The sequence below is a fragment of the Camelina sativa genome, chromosome 14 (genome assembly GCF_030686135.1).
Source record: "Camelina sativa cultivar CO46 ecotype springtype chromosome 14, ASM3068613v1".
Classification (NCBI taxonomy): Eukaryota; Viridiplantae; Streptophyta; class Magnoliopsida; order Brassicales; family Brassicaceae; genus Camelina; species Camelina sativa.
Window position 1 is genome coordinate 13,666,108 of NC_141893.1, and position 16,902 is coordinate 13,683,009.

General features: G+C 35.5%; 3 protein-coding genes across 3 annotated transcripts; 1 reads left to right on the forward strand and 2 right to left on the reverse strand.

Moving 5' to 3' along the window:
* The first annotated feature begins 694 nt into the window (after nt 1-694).
* On the forward strand, nt 695-5,264 carry LOC104741549 (exonuclease 1). The gene is made up of 14 exons (XM_010462433.2): nt 695-1,151; nt 1,631-1,750; nt 1,840-1,963; nt 2,071-2,208; nt 2,349-2,558; nt 2,749-2,924; nt 3,016-3,088; nt 3,186-3,309; nt 3,499-3,659; nt 3,731-3,785; nt 3,873-4,399; nt 4,485-4,530; nt 4,653-4,854; nt 4,966-5,264. Exons 1-14 carry the CDS (start codon nt 991-993, stop codon nt 5,048-5,050), a joined length of 2,202 nt encoding a protein of 733 aa, XP_010460735.1. The 5' UTR covers nt 695-990; the 3' UTR covers nt 5,051-5,264.
* A 2,076-nt stretch (nt 5,265-7,340) lies between these two features.
* LOC104741550 (protein S40-1) lies at nt 7,341-8,152 on the reverse strand. Its single transcript, XM_010462434.3, has one exon. It carries the CDS (start codon nt 8,037-8,039, stop codon nt 7,623-7,625), a length of 417 nt encoding a protein of 138 aa, XP_010460736.1. The 5' UTR covers nt 8,040-8,152; the 3' UTR covers nt 7,341-7,622.
* Nucleotides 8,153-9,239: 1,087 nt separating this feature from the next.
* LOC104743613 (uncharacterized protein At4g02000-like) lies at nt 9,240-10,304 on the reverse strand. Its single transcript, XM_010464671.1, has one exon. It carries the CDS (start codon nt 10,302-10,304, stop codon nt 9,240-9,242), a length of 1,065 nt encoding a protein of 354 aa, XP_010462973.1.
* Nucleotides 10,305-16,902: the final 6,598 nt, after the last annotated feature.

A 16,902-nucleotide genomic window follows, 5' to 3' on the forward strand; every position in this document is an offset into this window, starting at 1 on the left:
ATTTAGTTGAATCATCTACAAATAAGATAATTGGTGTTTGTTTTTTTTTCAACGTATCACTTCCATGACAAAAAATTCTCATGTGAATTATTATTATTTATTTTCTTAGATCCGACCCACAGCTTTGTTTGACGAGTGGAGCCGACCCAAAGAATTGATGATAAACATGGGGTTTACAGTAACTTAAATAAACATGTTTATAAGTTTGAAACACAGTAAATTAATATTTAATATCAAAATAAACATGTTTATAAGTTTTGTTTCTTTTGGTCAGAAGACATCGTATGTTAAGTCATATATTTAAACTATTTTATATTATGTCATAAGAGAATTGGTTTAATTATTAAAACTATTAATGCATAATTAAATATGTCATGGTACATATTAGCATGTGCAAGTATAATGTTGCATAATGTCATAATGATTTTGCTATTTAAAATGGTGTTAGGAAATATCTTTGTCCGTTAAATCGAACACAACTCTTTTAGAATTTAGAGTTTAATTTAAATTAATTACAGTTTTTGCCCAACAAACTTATTAAAACATATTTTAATGTTAAATCTAAACTCCTTTTTAGTCGGTATTTTTTCTCTGACCGAAATCGATTGTACTTTGAAATTAAAATTAAGTCAACTCACTTATTTCAGATATGTTAATTCTTAAGCCACTTAATCAGTGTACCATCATCCTAGCCACACACAAATCTTCACCAAAATAATAGAAATGATGTTGTCATGTTGACATTTTTAACAAATGTACTCTTCTTTTAATTATATAGAGATAAAAAAAAAAAAACCTTCCGAGAGAATCCTTGGACCGAGATATAATTTGGTCAAAATCCCTAATTAGAATTTTCCCGCCAGACTTGTGAAAAATAGCCATAGAAATACACACCTCCTCGATACAGTCACAGGCTCTCCTGAAATGTTCTCGTCAGGGCGAAATTAGGGTTTCATTTTCCAGAATACGAACAGGAAGGGGAGGGAGGAAATGGGTATTCAAGGGCTTTTGCCGTTGCTGAAATCGATAATGGTACCGGTTCATATCAAGGATCTTGAGGGTTGTATCGTCGCCGTTGATACATATTCATGGCTACACAAAGGAGCTTTATCTTGTAGCCGAGAGCTCTGCAAGGGCTTACCCACCAAGAGGTTATCGTCTCTCTCTCTCTCTCTCTCTCTCTCTCTCTCTCTCTCTCTCTCTGTCCCTTCTCTCTCTTTATCTTGGAGCCAGATGTAGATCGATTGGTTTTTTGTTTTCCCCCAAATTAGAAACTGGGTTTCTTTGTCTCGATGTGTATTGTCCCATTTCAGTTAAACCCACTCTGAAAAATCAAACCTTTTAAATATTTGATGGACTCTCCGATTTCAATCTCTTGAGAGGCCTAGTAGGGTTTATAGATTGAGATTTTCGTTTAGACATGATTGATTAAGTTTAGTTATGGTGTTTCCTGTCCATTTCTCGTAGGCTCAAAAACGCAATTGACACAGTGATTCATGTTTGCTAAACCAAAACTTAATTGTCATTTCTTAAGTTGCTGGAAGGAAATGAAATTTGACAGTAGTATTCATTAAGATCTGTTTCTGGTTCTGGTTTTGTAGAAGCTAATGTGTTTACTGGTTTCTTTCAGGCATATTCAATATTGTATGCATAGAGTGAATTTACTCCGCCATCATGGAGTGAAGCCTATCCTGGTTTTTGATGGAGGTCCGTTACCGATGAAACTAGAACAAGAGAATAAGCGTGCTAGGTTTGCAAAACATTGGCTATCTAGTATGTTTGTTTCTGGTTTATCATTGAACAAGTTTCACACCAAGTCCACTTGTTTTCTAAGTTCAGGTCTAGAAAGGAAAATCTTGCACGTGCATTGGAGCATGAAGCAAATGGAAACTCCTCTGCTGCTTATGAGTGCTATTCGAAGGCTGTTGACATTTCACCTTCTATTGCACATGAGTTGATACAGGTAACAGTGGATAACTTGTATTCTTCTCCATTTAATAAAGATTTTATGTTTCTCCTTAATTTCTTTGTTTTGCATCTCTTTGATCTGAAGTTTCTCTACCATTGTAGGTTCTGAGGCAGGAGAATGTAGACTATGTTGTTGCTCCTTATGAAGCTGATGCGCAGATGACATTCTTAGCTATTAATAATCAAGTTGATGCGATTATTACTGAGGATTCTGATCTCATACCTTTTGGCTGCCCAAGAGTAAGCTTTCTGTTACACTTTGCATGAGATATTTCTGTTCATCAGTATTTCCACTTCTTTACTGATAGATATACTGTTAATTCCTTGTCGATCCCGGTGTATTACCATCAAAACTTCAGTTGCTTATCTTTATGTCACAGATCATTTTTAAAATGGACAAGTTTGGTCATGGTGTTGAGTTCCAAGCCTCCAAGCTACCCAAAAATAAAGATCTCTGTCTTTCGGGATTTTCAAGCCAAATGCTTCTTGAAATGTGCATATTAAGTGGCTGCGATTATTTGCAATCACTTCCAGGAATGGGACTCAAAAGAGCTCATGCTCTCATTACGAAGTTCAAAAGCTATGACAGGGTATACATTCTCTTTCTCACTTGATTGTGTCTTACAAAAAGGAATTAGGTAAAGCAAGAGCATGATTAGTTTAAAAGTGGATACTTTGCCACAAATTCATTAAAAACTAGCTTTAGATTTTCCGGCATCAATCTATGTAACTAGTTTTGGAAAGAGTTTACTTGTTGATATGTTGCTAGTTTGCTTTCAGGTAATTAAACACTTAAAGTACAGCACAGTTTCAGTTCCTCCTGGTTATGAAGAGTCATTCAAGAGAGCTTTACTGACTTTCAAGCATCAACGTGTCTATGACCCAAAAACTGAAGATATTATGCACTTGTCTGGCTTTTCTGATAACCTTGGTGAAAATTCAGATTTTGTTGGCCCATATCCTTTGATACAAGTATTTTTGATATTACGCCTCCATCTATTAAAACTGATTAAGGAACATTTAAATGGATTTCTTAACACTATTCACATTAATGCCACAAGATATTGCTAAAGGTATAGCACTAGGCCAGCTTGATCCATTCACACAGTTGCCATTCCAGGTAATGAATTGACTTCTCTCTATTTCTAATATCTCCCCCCTCTTTCCCTCCTGGAGATGTTTTATTGATTCATTGTCTTGTTTTCTTAAACGAATAGGCTGAGAGTGTTACTCCTAAATTGACTGTTGATGATATGTCCCGTCCCAAAAGTTTCAAACCTGAAATTCTGAAGAAAAAGCTTGATTTGCCAGTCCAGAAAAATCTTCTCACGAAGTATTTCTGTATCCTTCAATGTTACCTCCATATTTTTCATTTTTTGGCAGTTTATTACGTTTGGAACTTGGTTCCCTTGGTTTAGTAGGATTTTGTTTTGATCAAGTATATCCTGTACATCTTTAAGAGTCATAATAGCTGTTGAAACTGATAAATATTTGATCTGCTCTACTTGTTCTTCACTTAACATCTGAAAGGCTTTGCATCGATTGAGGCCAAAAGGAAATTCAAGGCTCCTAGGATATCACCAATGTCTCTAACCCCAACTGATGAGTCTCCAAGCACTCCTGAGGATAACACACCAGATGTAGATGCTCTTTCAAGTCAGACAACAAATGAATCCCCGGGTTATAGCTTTGTAAGTAACTGGAAGAACCACATTTTAACTCTCGAAAGTCGTAGCACAAGCTCTAATATCTGTTTCTTTAGGGTGAGAATGCATGTGCTAGCAAAGTTGCAGAGAAAAGAGTTTCACCCGACAACGGTACAATTGCTTTCATTTCCACAACTGACAAAAATTATACCCTTAAATTTCTATCCTTGCTCATTTTTATGTGTCACAATCTTGAAGATGCAAAGGAAAGGAATCAAAAGGACCGTGATCATAAGTACGTCAAGGAGGAAGTGGCGAGACCGAAGATAGATAGTTTGAAGGTTGTAGTAAGGAGCAAGTATTTTAAGCACAAGCAGGAAGACAAAAGTCTTAAACAATCGATCCCATGTCTCAATGATTGCTCTGTGATTGGTCAGAAAAAGACTGTTAAAAATGTGATAAACATGTCAAGCGCCTCTATAAGAGAAGAGGGTGACAGAGCTATAGCAACAAGTCCATGTTTCGATCATGAGCGAATCTACAACGGTCATGTAGATGCCAAAGAAGCGAGTTTTTCTGCCATGAATGAGGTGGCTGAGAGAACAACAAACATCCACAAGATAGACCATCAGATCGATAAAGATGAACAGAACCCATCCATTGAGATCCGTTCTGCCTTTAGTACTCCCGAGAATGTTATACCTCTCTCTTCCTTTGCTACTAATAGTTTTCATGGAGCTGCAACAGGGAAGAGAAAGCATGACTCAGATGAATATCTTCAGAAGGTTAGATAGAATTGTTCTGTTAGCCCATATCCATTTTTTCCTATCATTTGTTCAAGCCATTTATTAAGTTCTCTAACCATTTCAGGAAAATTTGAGTTCCAAGCACATGCGCATGGATGAAACTGATACTGGTAATTATAGAAAATCCTGCTCGCTAAATACTTGTATCTGTATAATTGTTATATAGGCACTGAGATCTTTGGCTATATCTGTTTTTGTGGCCTGTACTAACCTGTAAAAGTTCTAAACGCAGAAACATCATCTGAAACCAACGATGTTGAGAAGTTTGGATCAAACATATCACATATTGGGCATTACTCAGAAATAGCAGAGAAATCAGTGGAAAAATTTGTCTCAGCTATATCATCTTTCAGATATTCTGTGTCCGGCTCTCGTGCTAGTGGTCTCCGTGCACCTCTCAAAGATATCCGCAACACTTGTCCATCTTCTAATGGGTAAACATTTTGACATCTCAAAGTTTACTATCTTCAATAGTTTATGGTGATTGATTCAAATAATCTCAGAGAGATATGTTTGTTTTCTTGATTTCGTTTTGTCACAAAAAGGTTGTTATCTCCTAAACCAGACTTCAGCAAGTTTGGTTATACGTCAAACAACCAAGACACGATAACAAAGTCAAGACGATTGTGAGCTCAGATTTGTAAGTTAACCATCTCTTTAGGGCCACATGTTAGAGCTTTGGCTGTGGAATCAACTTCGTGGTCGCAATGATATTGTTGTTGTTTTGATGTTGTTTGTATCTGTTAGCTTTTTTACTGTGCATAACATTTTCTTGTAATACATTCTTTACACAACAATTTGATTGATTGGTTCATAAATGAAACTTGTGTCATTTCTATGAAAATTATTAGACTTTTTACTTTTAAATATATATCTTGAGACATAAGTACATTACTGAAGATCACTTGCATAAAGTGAAAATTGCAGAGATCCAAAAGCAATGGTGTGCAAGCAAATGCAATAAATGTTATTTTGGGGCCAAACCATAGAAGATAGATAGAGCTTTCAAGAGATTTATTGAGAAAAAGACAAGCTAAACTTCTTCTGTATCAAATGATTTAGGATTGTTTGTTTGCACACGTAATAAATTTTTAGGGGAAAAACTTGTGGCGAAAAAGGTATGCACGTGAACTCAGAAAAGAACATATCATATGTATTTGAGTCCAATCAGATTCTGACAGTTTGGATCATCAACTCGAAGTTTCTGTTTTTCTTACACACGTGGTCCTGTTGTACTTCCACGTCATCTCACTTTATTTTTGGTGTCCTTTTTTCCCTCTTCTTAATTGAGTAAAACGATTAGTAATTCTTTTTTTTTTTAACGCCAAAATCATTTTAGTAATTTACACAAACGTTATATAAAATTTTATGTTATAATACTTGTTGTTTTATGACCAAAAAAAAAAATAAATAAAAAAAAAAATATCTGTCGTTTTACATTTTTAATGAAAATATTTAATAAATATTTCAATTTTATCTAACTATTTTAATATTTTAACTAATCAAAAAATTAGAAAATAAACTAATAAAAAAATAAAAGAAGTATATTTTTACTAAACATATTATATATACCGTATATACCTCTAAATATATTTGGGATGGATATATATGATTTACTTTTCAAATAACTGAAGATTTTTTTTTCTTTTCTCAAATAACAAAACGTTTCCTTCTTACGCTATACGTTGAACACTTGTTATTTAACACATTAGGGTCATGAATCGTTGTTATTCACGCTATAATTGTATAAAACTTTCTAGGTCTTTTCCTTTTTTTATTAAATGACAGACAAGAAGAATTTTATGCAATTATAGTGTGACTTATTATTATTTTCTTGTCGGTTTTTATTTATAAAAACGCCTGATTATAAGAGAACTAAGCTGCCTAATCTGAGACCGGGACCGGGCATGCTAGATTTGAATACTATACAATCTCTCTGTTAAAGTATAAAAAACATTACTATAGTATCGCAATACGAATGTGAAAAACAAGCTTAAAAGTTAAAATACTATAATGTATATATTACATAATTTAGTCAGTAAGAAAGGTAATGGATAAGAACATGGCTAGATGCATTGTGCCGTCGGCTGATAATCATGTCATCATGTGTCAAAGTATATCCGCGGGACACTTCCAAAGGGATGGCTAGTCAGTACCTTTTTTTCTTTCAATGATAAGTTCTTAATTATTAATCTCCATATGCCTATTTTTATAAAGATATAATTAATTATTTACTATATCACTGTATGTTTGATTAAGAACAATACAAGGAATTTGTTTTGGAATAAACTCGATACTATTTATCAAGTTGGTGTTTGTTGACTATCAAGTTTTTATTTTACTTCTGCATCTCCGTACCAATTTCATTATATATACGGTTTGCTAATTAAAATATACAGAAGAACTAGTCGGATTATAAACTAGATAGACCGTAAGGTAATTTAATATATAATGAGATGAATTTACTTGACCAAGTCATTTTTGCTCTCAAACAAGTGTATTTAGAAAACCACAGTTCCAAACGATTCACTACTTAACCCCCAAAAAAACATACATTCACTACATTACCAAATACCTAAAATTTCCTATTATTCTAAATAAACGTCTGGACTTGGGTCTAGAATCTTCAAATTATTACCAAAAAAAAAAGCTTGGTGTATAATAATAATAGACTAGAGTTAAATAAAAATAATGCAATTTATTTTTCGCGAGTTGATATCACCGGCAAAGAAATGTCTCTTTCTAGCTATCTCTCTTAATCAATTACAACAGAACAGCTGGTTCTGTTCGTCTTTTGTCCTCATCTTCATTACAGGAGAAAATAATAATATTCCAACCCCCCTGCAGAGATCTTCATTATACGAGTTTATACCATTCATAACTTATAAAATAAACTCGAATGATTCAGCACAAAAGATGATTTGATCAAAGAACGAATAATTATATTAATCAAAAGTAAAACTTAATGTTTTTTCTTTTCTTTTTTTTCTATTACAGAAGAGAATCAAAATTAAGAATAAACAAGGAAATAAATGTTCTTTTTCTTTTTTGACATTTTCCTTTGACATTCAATTAAAAATCAAACTAAAAAAAAAAACAGTTCCGAGAATCGCTGATTTCTTCCACTAAAAGTAAAAATTAAAATTGGAAGATCGAAAAAAATATAAATAAAAAAATCCGAAACCGGTCCGGTCCAAATAATTCAAGCTTCCAAAAATCCGGTTAACCTGAGAACCGAATTACGAACACGGCTCAGATCTCGTCCTTTAAGAGTTCTTCCGTTACCTGTACAAACGGAGAACGCCATTTGACCTCCTTCCACCCTCCGTCCAACTATCAAATGCGGCGGTACCATCCTCCTCCCTCCGTCGTCATCCTCATCATCGGACGACGACGAATACCTCCTCATCATCGGTATATTCATCGGAACCGAAGTCGAGAACGGTGATGGCAACGGCGTCGTTTTGCTCCTTATTGATTTGTTCTTGCTCCTCACTCTCTCAGAGTTTTCCCGGAAACCCACCGGACGATTCTCTTTCTCGTTCCCATCCTCTCTCCGACGAATCGGAAAGTAGTTATCAGAGAAAATAACCTCAGATTCGTCGAACTCTTCCGACATTTTCAAGAACTCAGATGTTAAACTTTTTAAAAAGGGTTTTTGTAATAAATAATGTAATATAGGGTTTATGAAGAATTAGAGATTTGTGGATTAAAGAGAGAACAGTAAGAAGAAGAAGAGAAATGTGAAGGGTTTATATAGATAAAGGAAACGTAGAGAGTACTCAAGTTTTATTATTATTTACATTTTTGTGTATTTATGTGATGATGTCATCATAGTGGCGTTGAGTGCGGACCCCGCTTTATTTCTATAAAAACCAATCAATTTTTTATTTTCCTTTTTTTCTTTTATAAGAATTTTTGTTTTGTCTTATCTATATATCTCTGTAATGTAATAAGATCGACGACTCTTATTTATTTTGCCTAACTATTACATTGGACAAATCTTATCCGTATAGAAATGTTGATTTGTAGAGTCATTGGTTTATTATTTCGATTAGAAATATAGGAAGGTTGAAATAATTAATTAGTTGATGAAAACATTTTGGTAAAGAAGAAAATTCGTTTTCCAAAATGTAAATATTATTACATACTACTAATTAAAAGATTGGGATTTCAAAAGGTGCGTTTTCCAAAACTTCCAGTCAAAGTGATACATTTATTTTATATTTTCAGTAATTTCATACTAATTTATTAGATAAATCATTTTCGTCAAGATTGTTTTTTGATTGAATCAAGACATCCACGACACACAAAAAAAAAATACCAATCAAGTTCTGATAATGCTATGTTAATACTTAATTACAACTCCTTTATAATACTAATCATCCCATCCGAATAAGAAAATACGATAACACGACTCATTCAATTTTCAATTTCAGAGGACCTTTTTTTTTTTTTCACAAAAGGGTAATTTTATTAAACCCAAGAGAAAGATCTCAGGTCTGTAACATCCAAACCGATTACAAAGTAAAACAGAGAGATTACATGGTACAAGAGAGAGATTACAACAGAGAGATTATAAGATACATCTAAACTTACTATTAAGAGTTAACTACCAGATCTAGGGATTAATATAAGCTTCATCAAAAAATTACAGGAGCTAAGATGATTTTAACTTCGAATCCACAAGCCTAATCTTTTAAGTGCCATCTCGCTTCACTCTGCATAACTAATAGCGTTAAACCATAGGCCATCATGCCTATCGTAAGGGAGAACATATTCACATCAAAAGTTAACTTGACAGAACTGAAAGGAGTGATCAAGGAGGGTTAGGTGTTTGATGATTAGCTTCTCTGTCATGGTCCGGAAAACTTGCTCTCTTCTTCATTGGGAGTTCCTTCTTTGGGTTAACATTCAGTCTTCTTTTTGAGCATTCTCCTACTTCATACTTAGACTGCATCTTGGGAGGAGATCCTCCTTCGAGATTTGATCCAATGGACTCATCTTTGCCCGAGAGCTCAAAGTGGGGAAAGACTAAGGCAAAGTAAGGACCTGCTCGTTTCTTGGGATGAGGAGGTTGGCTCTCATGAACGAAGACGGGAACTTGAGCAACAGGACTTGATTGTTGGGAGATAGGGGCTGAATCCGGATCCTCGATTCCATCATTTATCCATTGATGAGCTTGATCATCTTGGTTGTTGTAATGATGTGGATTGGTAGGCTCAAAGGGGCATCGAGAGGTAGGGTGCATAATCCTGCAGCAATTAGTACATATTTTTTCCATCTTCTTGTACTGAAATCCTAGCATGGCTCTGTCACCTGTTTGAAATCTCACCCTTCTAAAAAACCTAAAGCGATCAGTTATGGAAACCCTGATTTTCACTCGGAGGAATGAAATCTGGTTGGTAACTGAATCTTCAAAGTCCACCTGCACTAATTCCCCTAGGGATCGAGCTATTCTGCGTATAGTTTTAGCAGAAACATAGGAGATAGGAAGACCCCTGATTTGAACCCAAAGATCTAAAGAGGTTAAGAAATCCAAACGAGGTAAGTCATCCCACCTTTGCAAGGCAACAAACCATCTATGAAAGCTCCATGATTCCCGACGTAGTACTGATGTCAGATCTCTTTCAGACTGGAATCGAAACTGGACAAAACGGTCATCGAGAACTCTGCCATGAACCGAAGATGCTAGTCCCCATGCTGTAGGAAGGTTAGCCGCCACTTCAAACAGATTCTGATCCACAGGATTAAGTGGTCGAGCTATCAAGCTAAGCCTGTTACTTGCTAGGACATCTTCGTAATCTGAGTTTGGGATAAGGAGCTCTGGATCTTCTCTCCCTAGTGCTAAATTTTGAATCTCATCCCAAAGATCTTTCTCCATTTGTTTTTCTAAGAAGGAAAATGATGAGGTTTGATAACGATAGTAAATGCTATATATAAGAGAGAGAAGGGTTGAGAAGGAAAAAAGAAGTGGTAATAAAATTTTAAGTATATTGCAAAAGTTATCCAAACCGCAGAATCAAGGGAGATAATATCTACTACAGTAGAAACAAAAAGATTGAAAGTTGCGAGATAAGATGAAAAGAGGATAAGTGAAGGGAATCAGATAAAGTCAACGCATTGAGAAGAAAAAACTGGGAAGAGACAAAAAAACGTCTATCAAACCTCTTCAGAACAATTAGTCTTATACCAAATCAAACCTAGCAACCAAGGGGGACCTATGTGTTTTTCGTTTCTTCTAAAGCAAAAAGGTTGTTAAGCCACCTGGGAGGACCCATAGCTACTACGACTGGAAGAAAGATTTTTGAATTGCACTACGGGCAATAAGAGTAGCTCCTTGATTAGAATGTGGATGTGCATCCTCCATTTTCTACTCTTTTATGAAGCAGAGACTTCTTCTAATTTCCGATGCATAAAACTGGAAAAAAGGCCATTCTTGAGAACAATTAATTGCGTTGATCATTTCAGAAGCTTCTAATGAAAAGATCACCTGGTGGATATGATGATTAACCATACTATCAATAGCCCATATGATACTTTGTAATTTGGCATCCAACAAACTGGTAATATTAGAGAATGAACGTCGACTATGCATCATCACTTTGCCGTTCCAATCTCTTAAAACCCAAGAAAAGCCCCCTGTTTGAGTAGTTTTGCACCATGCCATTCCGATATTACATTTCAGGCAGGAGTTAGGAGGACTTATCCAATCCGGGGATTCTTTTCCTCTATTAAAGACTTTGGAACTAGCCTGTCGAGTTTCCAAACCTTGAGCATTAACCCATAATGTTGCTTCCTCTCTTATTTTGAAAACCAAAATCAGTATATCCTCTTATTTTCCTTCAAAAAAGAATTCATTTCTGTGTTTCCATAGGTACCAAAGTATTCAGGAAAAGCTTTGTCTAATATAATTGGGGATTTGCTGATTGTTATCTATAGAGAGCAAATATGATATATTGGCATATTCAGAGACCTGATTAAAACCTTCTTCAGGGATAGGAATCTCCGATAACGCCCATACTTGTTTGGCAATGGAACAAGAAAAAAGCACATGGTTGATAGATTCTTTTTCCTGTCCACAAAATTAACATCTCAGATATTTGCTCAATCCTCTACTTTCCAATCTCTCTGCCACAACAAGAGCTCCACTTAAGGCTCTCCAAATGAAGTTTTTGATTTTTGGAGAGGTATGTAGAGACCACACCTGGGTTTTTAGATCGTTGAGAGAGGGTCTCATTTCTGCTTCAAAAATCAGATTCGGTTTATTCAATTGGCTTGCTAAAGTGTACCCTGTTTTGACTGAAAAATCTCCATTCTTAGTGTGTATCCAACTCCAAAAGTCTGACTTTGATATTACTGGGTGATTCACTAAAATAATAAACACGTCTCCGGGATAAAATAATTCCTCTAATGCTCTTTGATTCCAAGTTCTCGTGAACGAGTTAATTAAAGTAGATACCTTCAAATCCAGATTAATGAAAATATTTTTCATTAAAGGAATTCGTCTTCTTCCATCTTCTAAGAGCCACAGATCAGTCCAAACATAAGTATTTTGACCATTGCCAATCATTCTTTTGATCCCTTTCAGCAGAAGTTCACGACCATGAAGAACACTTCTCCAAATGTAAGAAGGTCGGTAACCCATTACTGCTGTTAGTATTTGATTGTTATCAAAGTATCTGCTCTTCATAACCTTAGCGAACAAACAGTCAGGGTTTTGTAAGATTCTCCATGCTTGCTTAGCTAATAATGCCTGATTGAAAGCCTGCAGATCCTTAAAATCTAGTCCTCCTTGATCTTTCATTAAGCAAAGCTTATCCCAACTTATCCAATGAATCTCTTTCTTATGTTCCATTGAATTCCACCAGAAAGTAGACATTGCGGAAGTAAGTTTTTGACAAGTTGTAATAGGAAGCTTAAAACATGTCATCGCATATACAGGCAAAGCCAGAGCAACTGCTTTCAGAAGGATTTCCTTTCCTCCTAAAGATAGAGTACGATCAAACCATCCTGAGAGTCTAGATTTCAGTGTATCATAGACATAGTCAAGCATATCTACCTTTGATCCACTAAAGCACTCTGGAAGACCTAAATAAGATCCTGCACCCCATTTAGTGTCTTTATAGAGTTCTGAGTGTGCTGATCTACTTTTGAGCCAAAAGTTATCGAAGATTTGTTAACGTTAATCTGTTGACTCGACATGCACCATAAGACCGCAAGATACTTTGAAGGTTATTAACCTGGCAGAGAGAAGCTTTACAACTAAAGAGGCTATCATCAACAAAAAGGAGATGGTGGAGAGAAGGCCCAGAATTAGAAAACTTTATTCCTTGAATTGACCCATCAGTCTCGGCTCTATTCAACATGTGGGTAAGACCTTCAGTGCAAAGAACAAAGAGGAAGGGAGAGATAGGATTTCCCTGTCTCAATCCTCTTTGAGGGGAGATCATGCCAAAGGATTGATCATTTAGTAGGATAGAATATGTGACCGTGGTAACACCAAAACATAATCCACTGAACCCATCTATGATGAAACCCTAAGGCCAGTAACAATCTCCGAAGATAATTCCATTCCAATCTATCAAAGGCTTTGGACATATCAGATTTTATTGCCAAATATTCTGAAGAAATGGAGGGATGAGTTCTCAACGCATAGACCATTTCATGAGCTATTGAAATATTATCAGATATTAGACGTTTGGAGACAAAGACTGACTGAGTTGGGGACACTATTTCGGGTAAGAGTGGTTGCAGTCTCGAGGCTATGATCTTAGATATGATCTTATAAAGCACTGAACATAAGCTAATTGGTCTAAGATCTGACATTAGATTGGAATTCCTGACCTTAGGAATAAGACAGAGCTGTGTGTAGTTCCATTCAGTTGGGAAGATTCCTGTGTTAAAAAACTTTTGCACTTCCTCTGTAACTTGAGGACCGATGATTTCCCAGTAGTGTTGAAAGAACAGACCTGTCATTCCATCTGCTCTCGGGGCTTTAGTAGGGTTTATTCAAAAAACCGCTTTTTTGACTTCTCCACTAGTCACTTTGCTTATTAAAATTTCATTCATCTGGGCAGAAACTTTAGGATGAAAGTCGTGAAATAACCAATCGAAACTGCTTGGATTAGATGAGTGGAATAATTTGTTGAAGTAAGTGATAGCAACCTCTCCTTTTGAAGCCTCTGATTTTTTAATGTTTCCATTGGTATCCATTAAGGCATGAATTCTATTTTTTGATCTATTTGCTTGAACAGAGGCATGGAAAAATTTTGTATTACAATCTCCTTCCTGTTACCATTTTTCCCTACTCTGTTGACTCCAATAGGTCTCTTATTCTCTATAGGCTAGAAGCAACTGGTTCTTAAGACCATGAACATGGGAAAAGAAAGGAAAAGAGGAAGATTGTTCCTGTTCTAAAGCATGATGAAGCTGAGTAATTTTATCTAAAGGGTTGAATTGATTTTACTTTGTCCAATCACTTAAAGCATTTCTGCATCTTCGAATCTTATCCGAGACTGAAGAGATAGGAGAATTGTTGAACCAAGCGAGGGAGATAGCTTCTCTAACCAGTGGTTTATTTAATAAGCGTTTATCAAATCTAAAATTCCTTCTGCAAGGGTTATTAGAGGATAAAAGTTTGACAAAAACAGGTCTATGATCGGACCCTCTTTTTTCTAGAAAATGCTGATTAGAGGCTGGAAATAATTTAAAACAGGTTTTATTCCCAAAAACATCTATCTAATTTGCTCTGGATCCACAAGTCACTTCTTTTACCTCCCCAAGTGAAGCTCTTGCCATGAGAAGGAAGTTCAGTCATTTCGCAGGTTTTGAGCATGTCTGCAAAAGGTAAGAAGGAAGCCTCGCTTCTTCTAGGTCCTCCTATTTTCTTCCCATTGTTCAGAATTTCGTTGAAATCCCCAAGCATACACCAGCTTTCTTTTCTTGTTAAACCAATACGCATTAGTTTATCCCAAACTAATGGCCGGTAAGTAAACATCGGATCTCCATATACACACGAGACGAAGAAATCTAGTGAACCAAACTTAAGATGGAGGTCTAGAAGGTTCTTATCTACATAAAGGAAGGTGATATCAACACTGCTTTTCCAAAATAAAGCTAAGCCTCCACTTTTTCCTATAGGGTTGATAGTAAACACTCTATCATAACCTAACCATTCTTGGATATCTACCAAAACATTACTATTATGCATAGTCTCCATTAAAAACAAAATCTCAGGGAAATGATCTTTACGTATTTCCTTGAGACGAGGAATTGTCAAGTCTTGGAACCGTCCCAATCCTTGACAATTCCAGCTCATTATGCTCATTAGATTGTAGACGGTCCCTCAATTGGGACCATCTTTTGATTTGTGTTCTTGGCTACTTTGTGAAGCTTATTTTCTTCTACTGGACCTTTCCTTAATTTAATCCTGAATCTAAAGATAATTCAGAATTTATTGGAGGATAGTGTAGGGGGATACCTTTTTTGTTTCGTGCTGGCTTAAGAGATTTCTTCCTGGAGGAAGAATTTGCTTTTGCTGTTCCAGAAGTGCTAGCATCCGAGTTAAGAATATCGTAGACATAAGAAGAGGCTAACGGAACTTCATAAAGGTTTGTTGTGTCTGAAGGATCCCTTGGAAAAGTAAAAGGTAGGTTATTTTGAGGGTCCAAGGTCTGTTCTTGAGTTCTAAGTTGAGCTTCTGTTGAGTCTTCATACAACATGGGTAATACTGGATTGCTAATCTTTCGGATTGGAGGAGCCAAGTCTTGCTCAATTGGAAAGGACAGAGCCGGGGAAATAAAAGAGTCCAAGACCGTGGACCTATCATGAACTAAGTGTTGTAACTCTTTGCCCTGATATTCTTTTTGCTTCTGAAGAAACAGAGGGCACTTCTCTCGTTCATGTGTGAGACGCTGGCAGAAGTAGCATCTCTTCTGAATCCTTTCATAATCATATAAGATTGTAACAGCTTCACCAGAAGGAAGAACTATCACTTTGGATCTTCGAAGTGATTTTGAAACATCAAAAAGTATCTCCGCTCGAACAAAATCCTGATTCTGAGAAATTGATGGATCATAATCAAGCTGAATAATTGGTCCTGCGAATTCTGCAAATACCTTAATTGCTTCCCGCGTGTGATTTTTAACCGGTATATTGCGAATTTGTACCCATATTGGAATTGAATGGAGGTAGGCAGTCGTAGGTGATTCAACCCATCTAGCAAGGACGATTGCCCACTGATTATACGTATGCACCACCAGACTTAGTATCTTTTCCAAATCTTGTTCATACTTGAAGATAAATTGGAATTTATCTTTCGAAAGAGCCACTCTCCTAACCCTATCATAGATTAACCACTTCCTTGGCATATCCAAAACTATATCCGAAACATTTTGGCAATCAGGATTGAGAAGTCTACCCATTAAACTCATTAAATTTGTAGTCTTCGAAGAAAACTGAGGTAGATCCGGCAGACTAAATAGCTCATCTGCTTCCTCTAGTGACATGGCCTTAATCATGTTATCAATCGATTCAGACATACTTGAAGAAACAGAATGGATGAGAATTAGAAACCCAGAAAATACGAAATAATGATGTAAACAGGTGGGAAACTAAGAGGATAAGGGTGTTTTTCTGACAAAATATTTTTCTTGCAAGGATAAAAGACTTTAATACAGTAAGAGTATTCTAAGCCCAAAAAAAAAGAAGCTTTTTTCAGTTTCAGAGGACCTAGTCGGATCAAATATACAACAAAATACTTATAATATATATTATTTAGTTATTGAAAAAAACGAACAGATGGAAATACATGGGGGAAAAAAACAACTTAGGGATAGATATTGAAAAGTATTAACAAAGATGGAAACTTTGAATGATGCTTTTGAAGTGTTTAACTGGAAAAAGAAGATATGTGTGCGCGTACTGACAAATCAATCTCCGTTTCTTGTGGCCCACGTTTTGTCTTTCACATTATTTTTTAAATTATTTCAGTCATATTTTTAGCCAAACATAAAAAAACTAAATAATCAATTCTTAGCGTGAATGCTTTGAAATGTTTTTGGCAGTGGTCCAGTTTACGTAAATCTTAATACGAAACGACAATGTAGTTTATTTTTCAATGTATTTTAGAAGGGGAATTTGATGAATAAAAACGATATTGTAGTGAAATTATATACTAGGTTAATATTTTAATTATTTGTTCTTTAATTTCTACTTTCCGTTTTTCATTTATGTAAGCTTTAGCTTGATATGTTGATGTTTTTTTCGCTGTCGTCATTTACTTCACCTTATATGTTAATTTCAAAACCTCAAGAGAAATTTATAATTGCTTTGTTCCAATGAAATGTATAGTATTTGACAATATGTTAATAAATAATAAACGGCATGGGCGATCCGTTTTGTAATGTAACTAAACAAGATTCTTTACGTGCTCAACAATGACGACATCACGGGGTTTTGTTTCTAACCTACCCCATCTC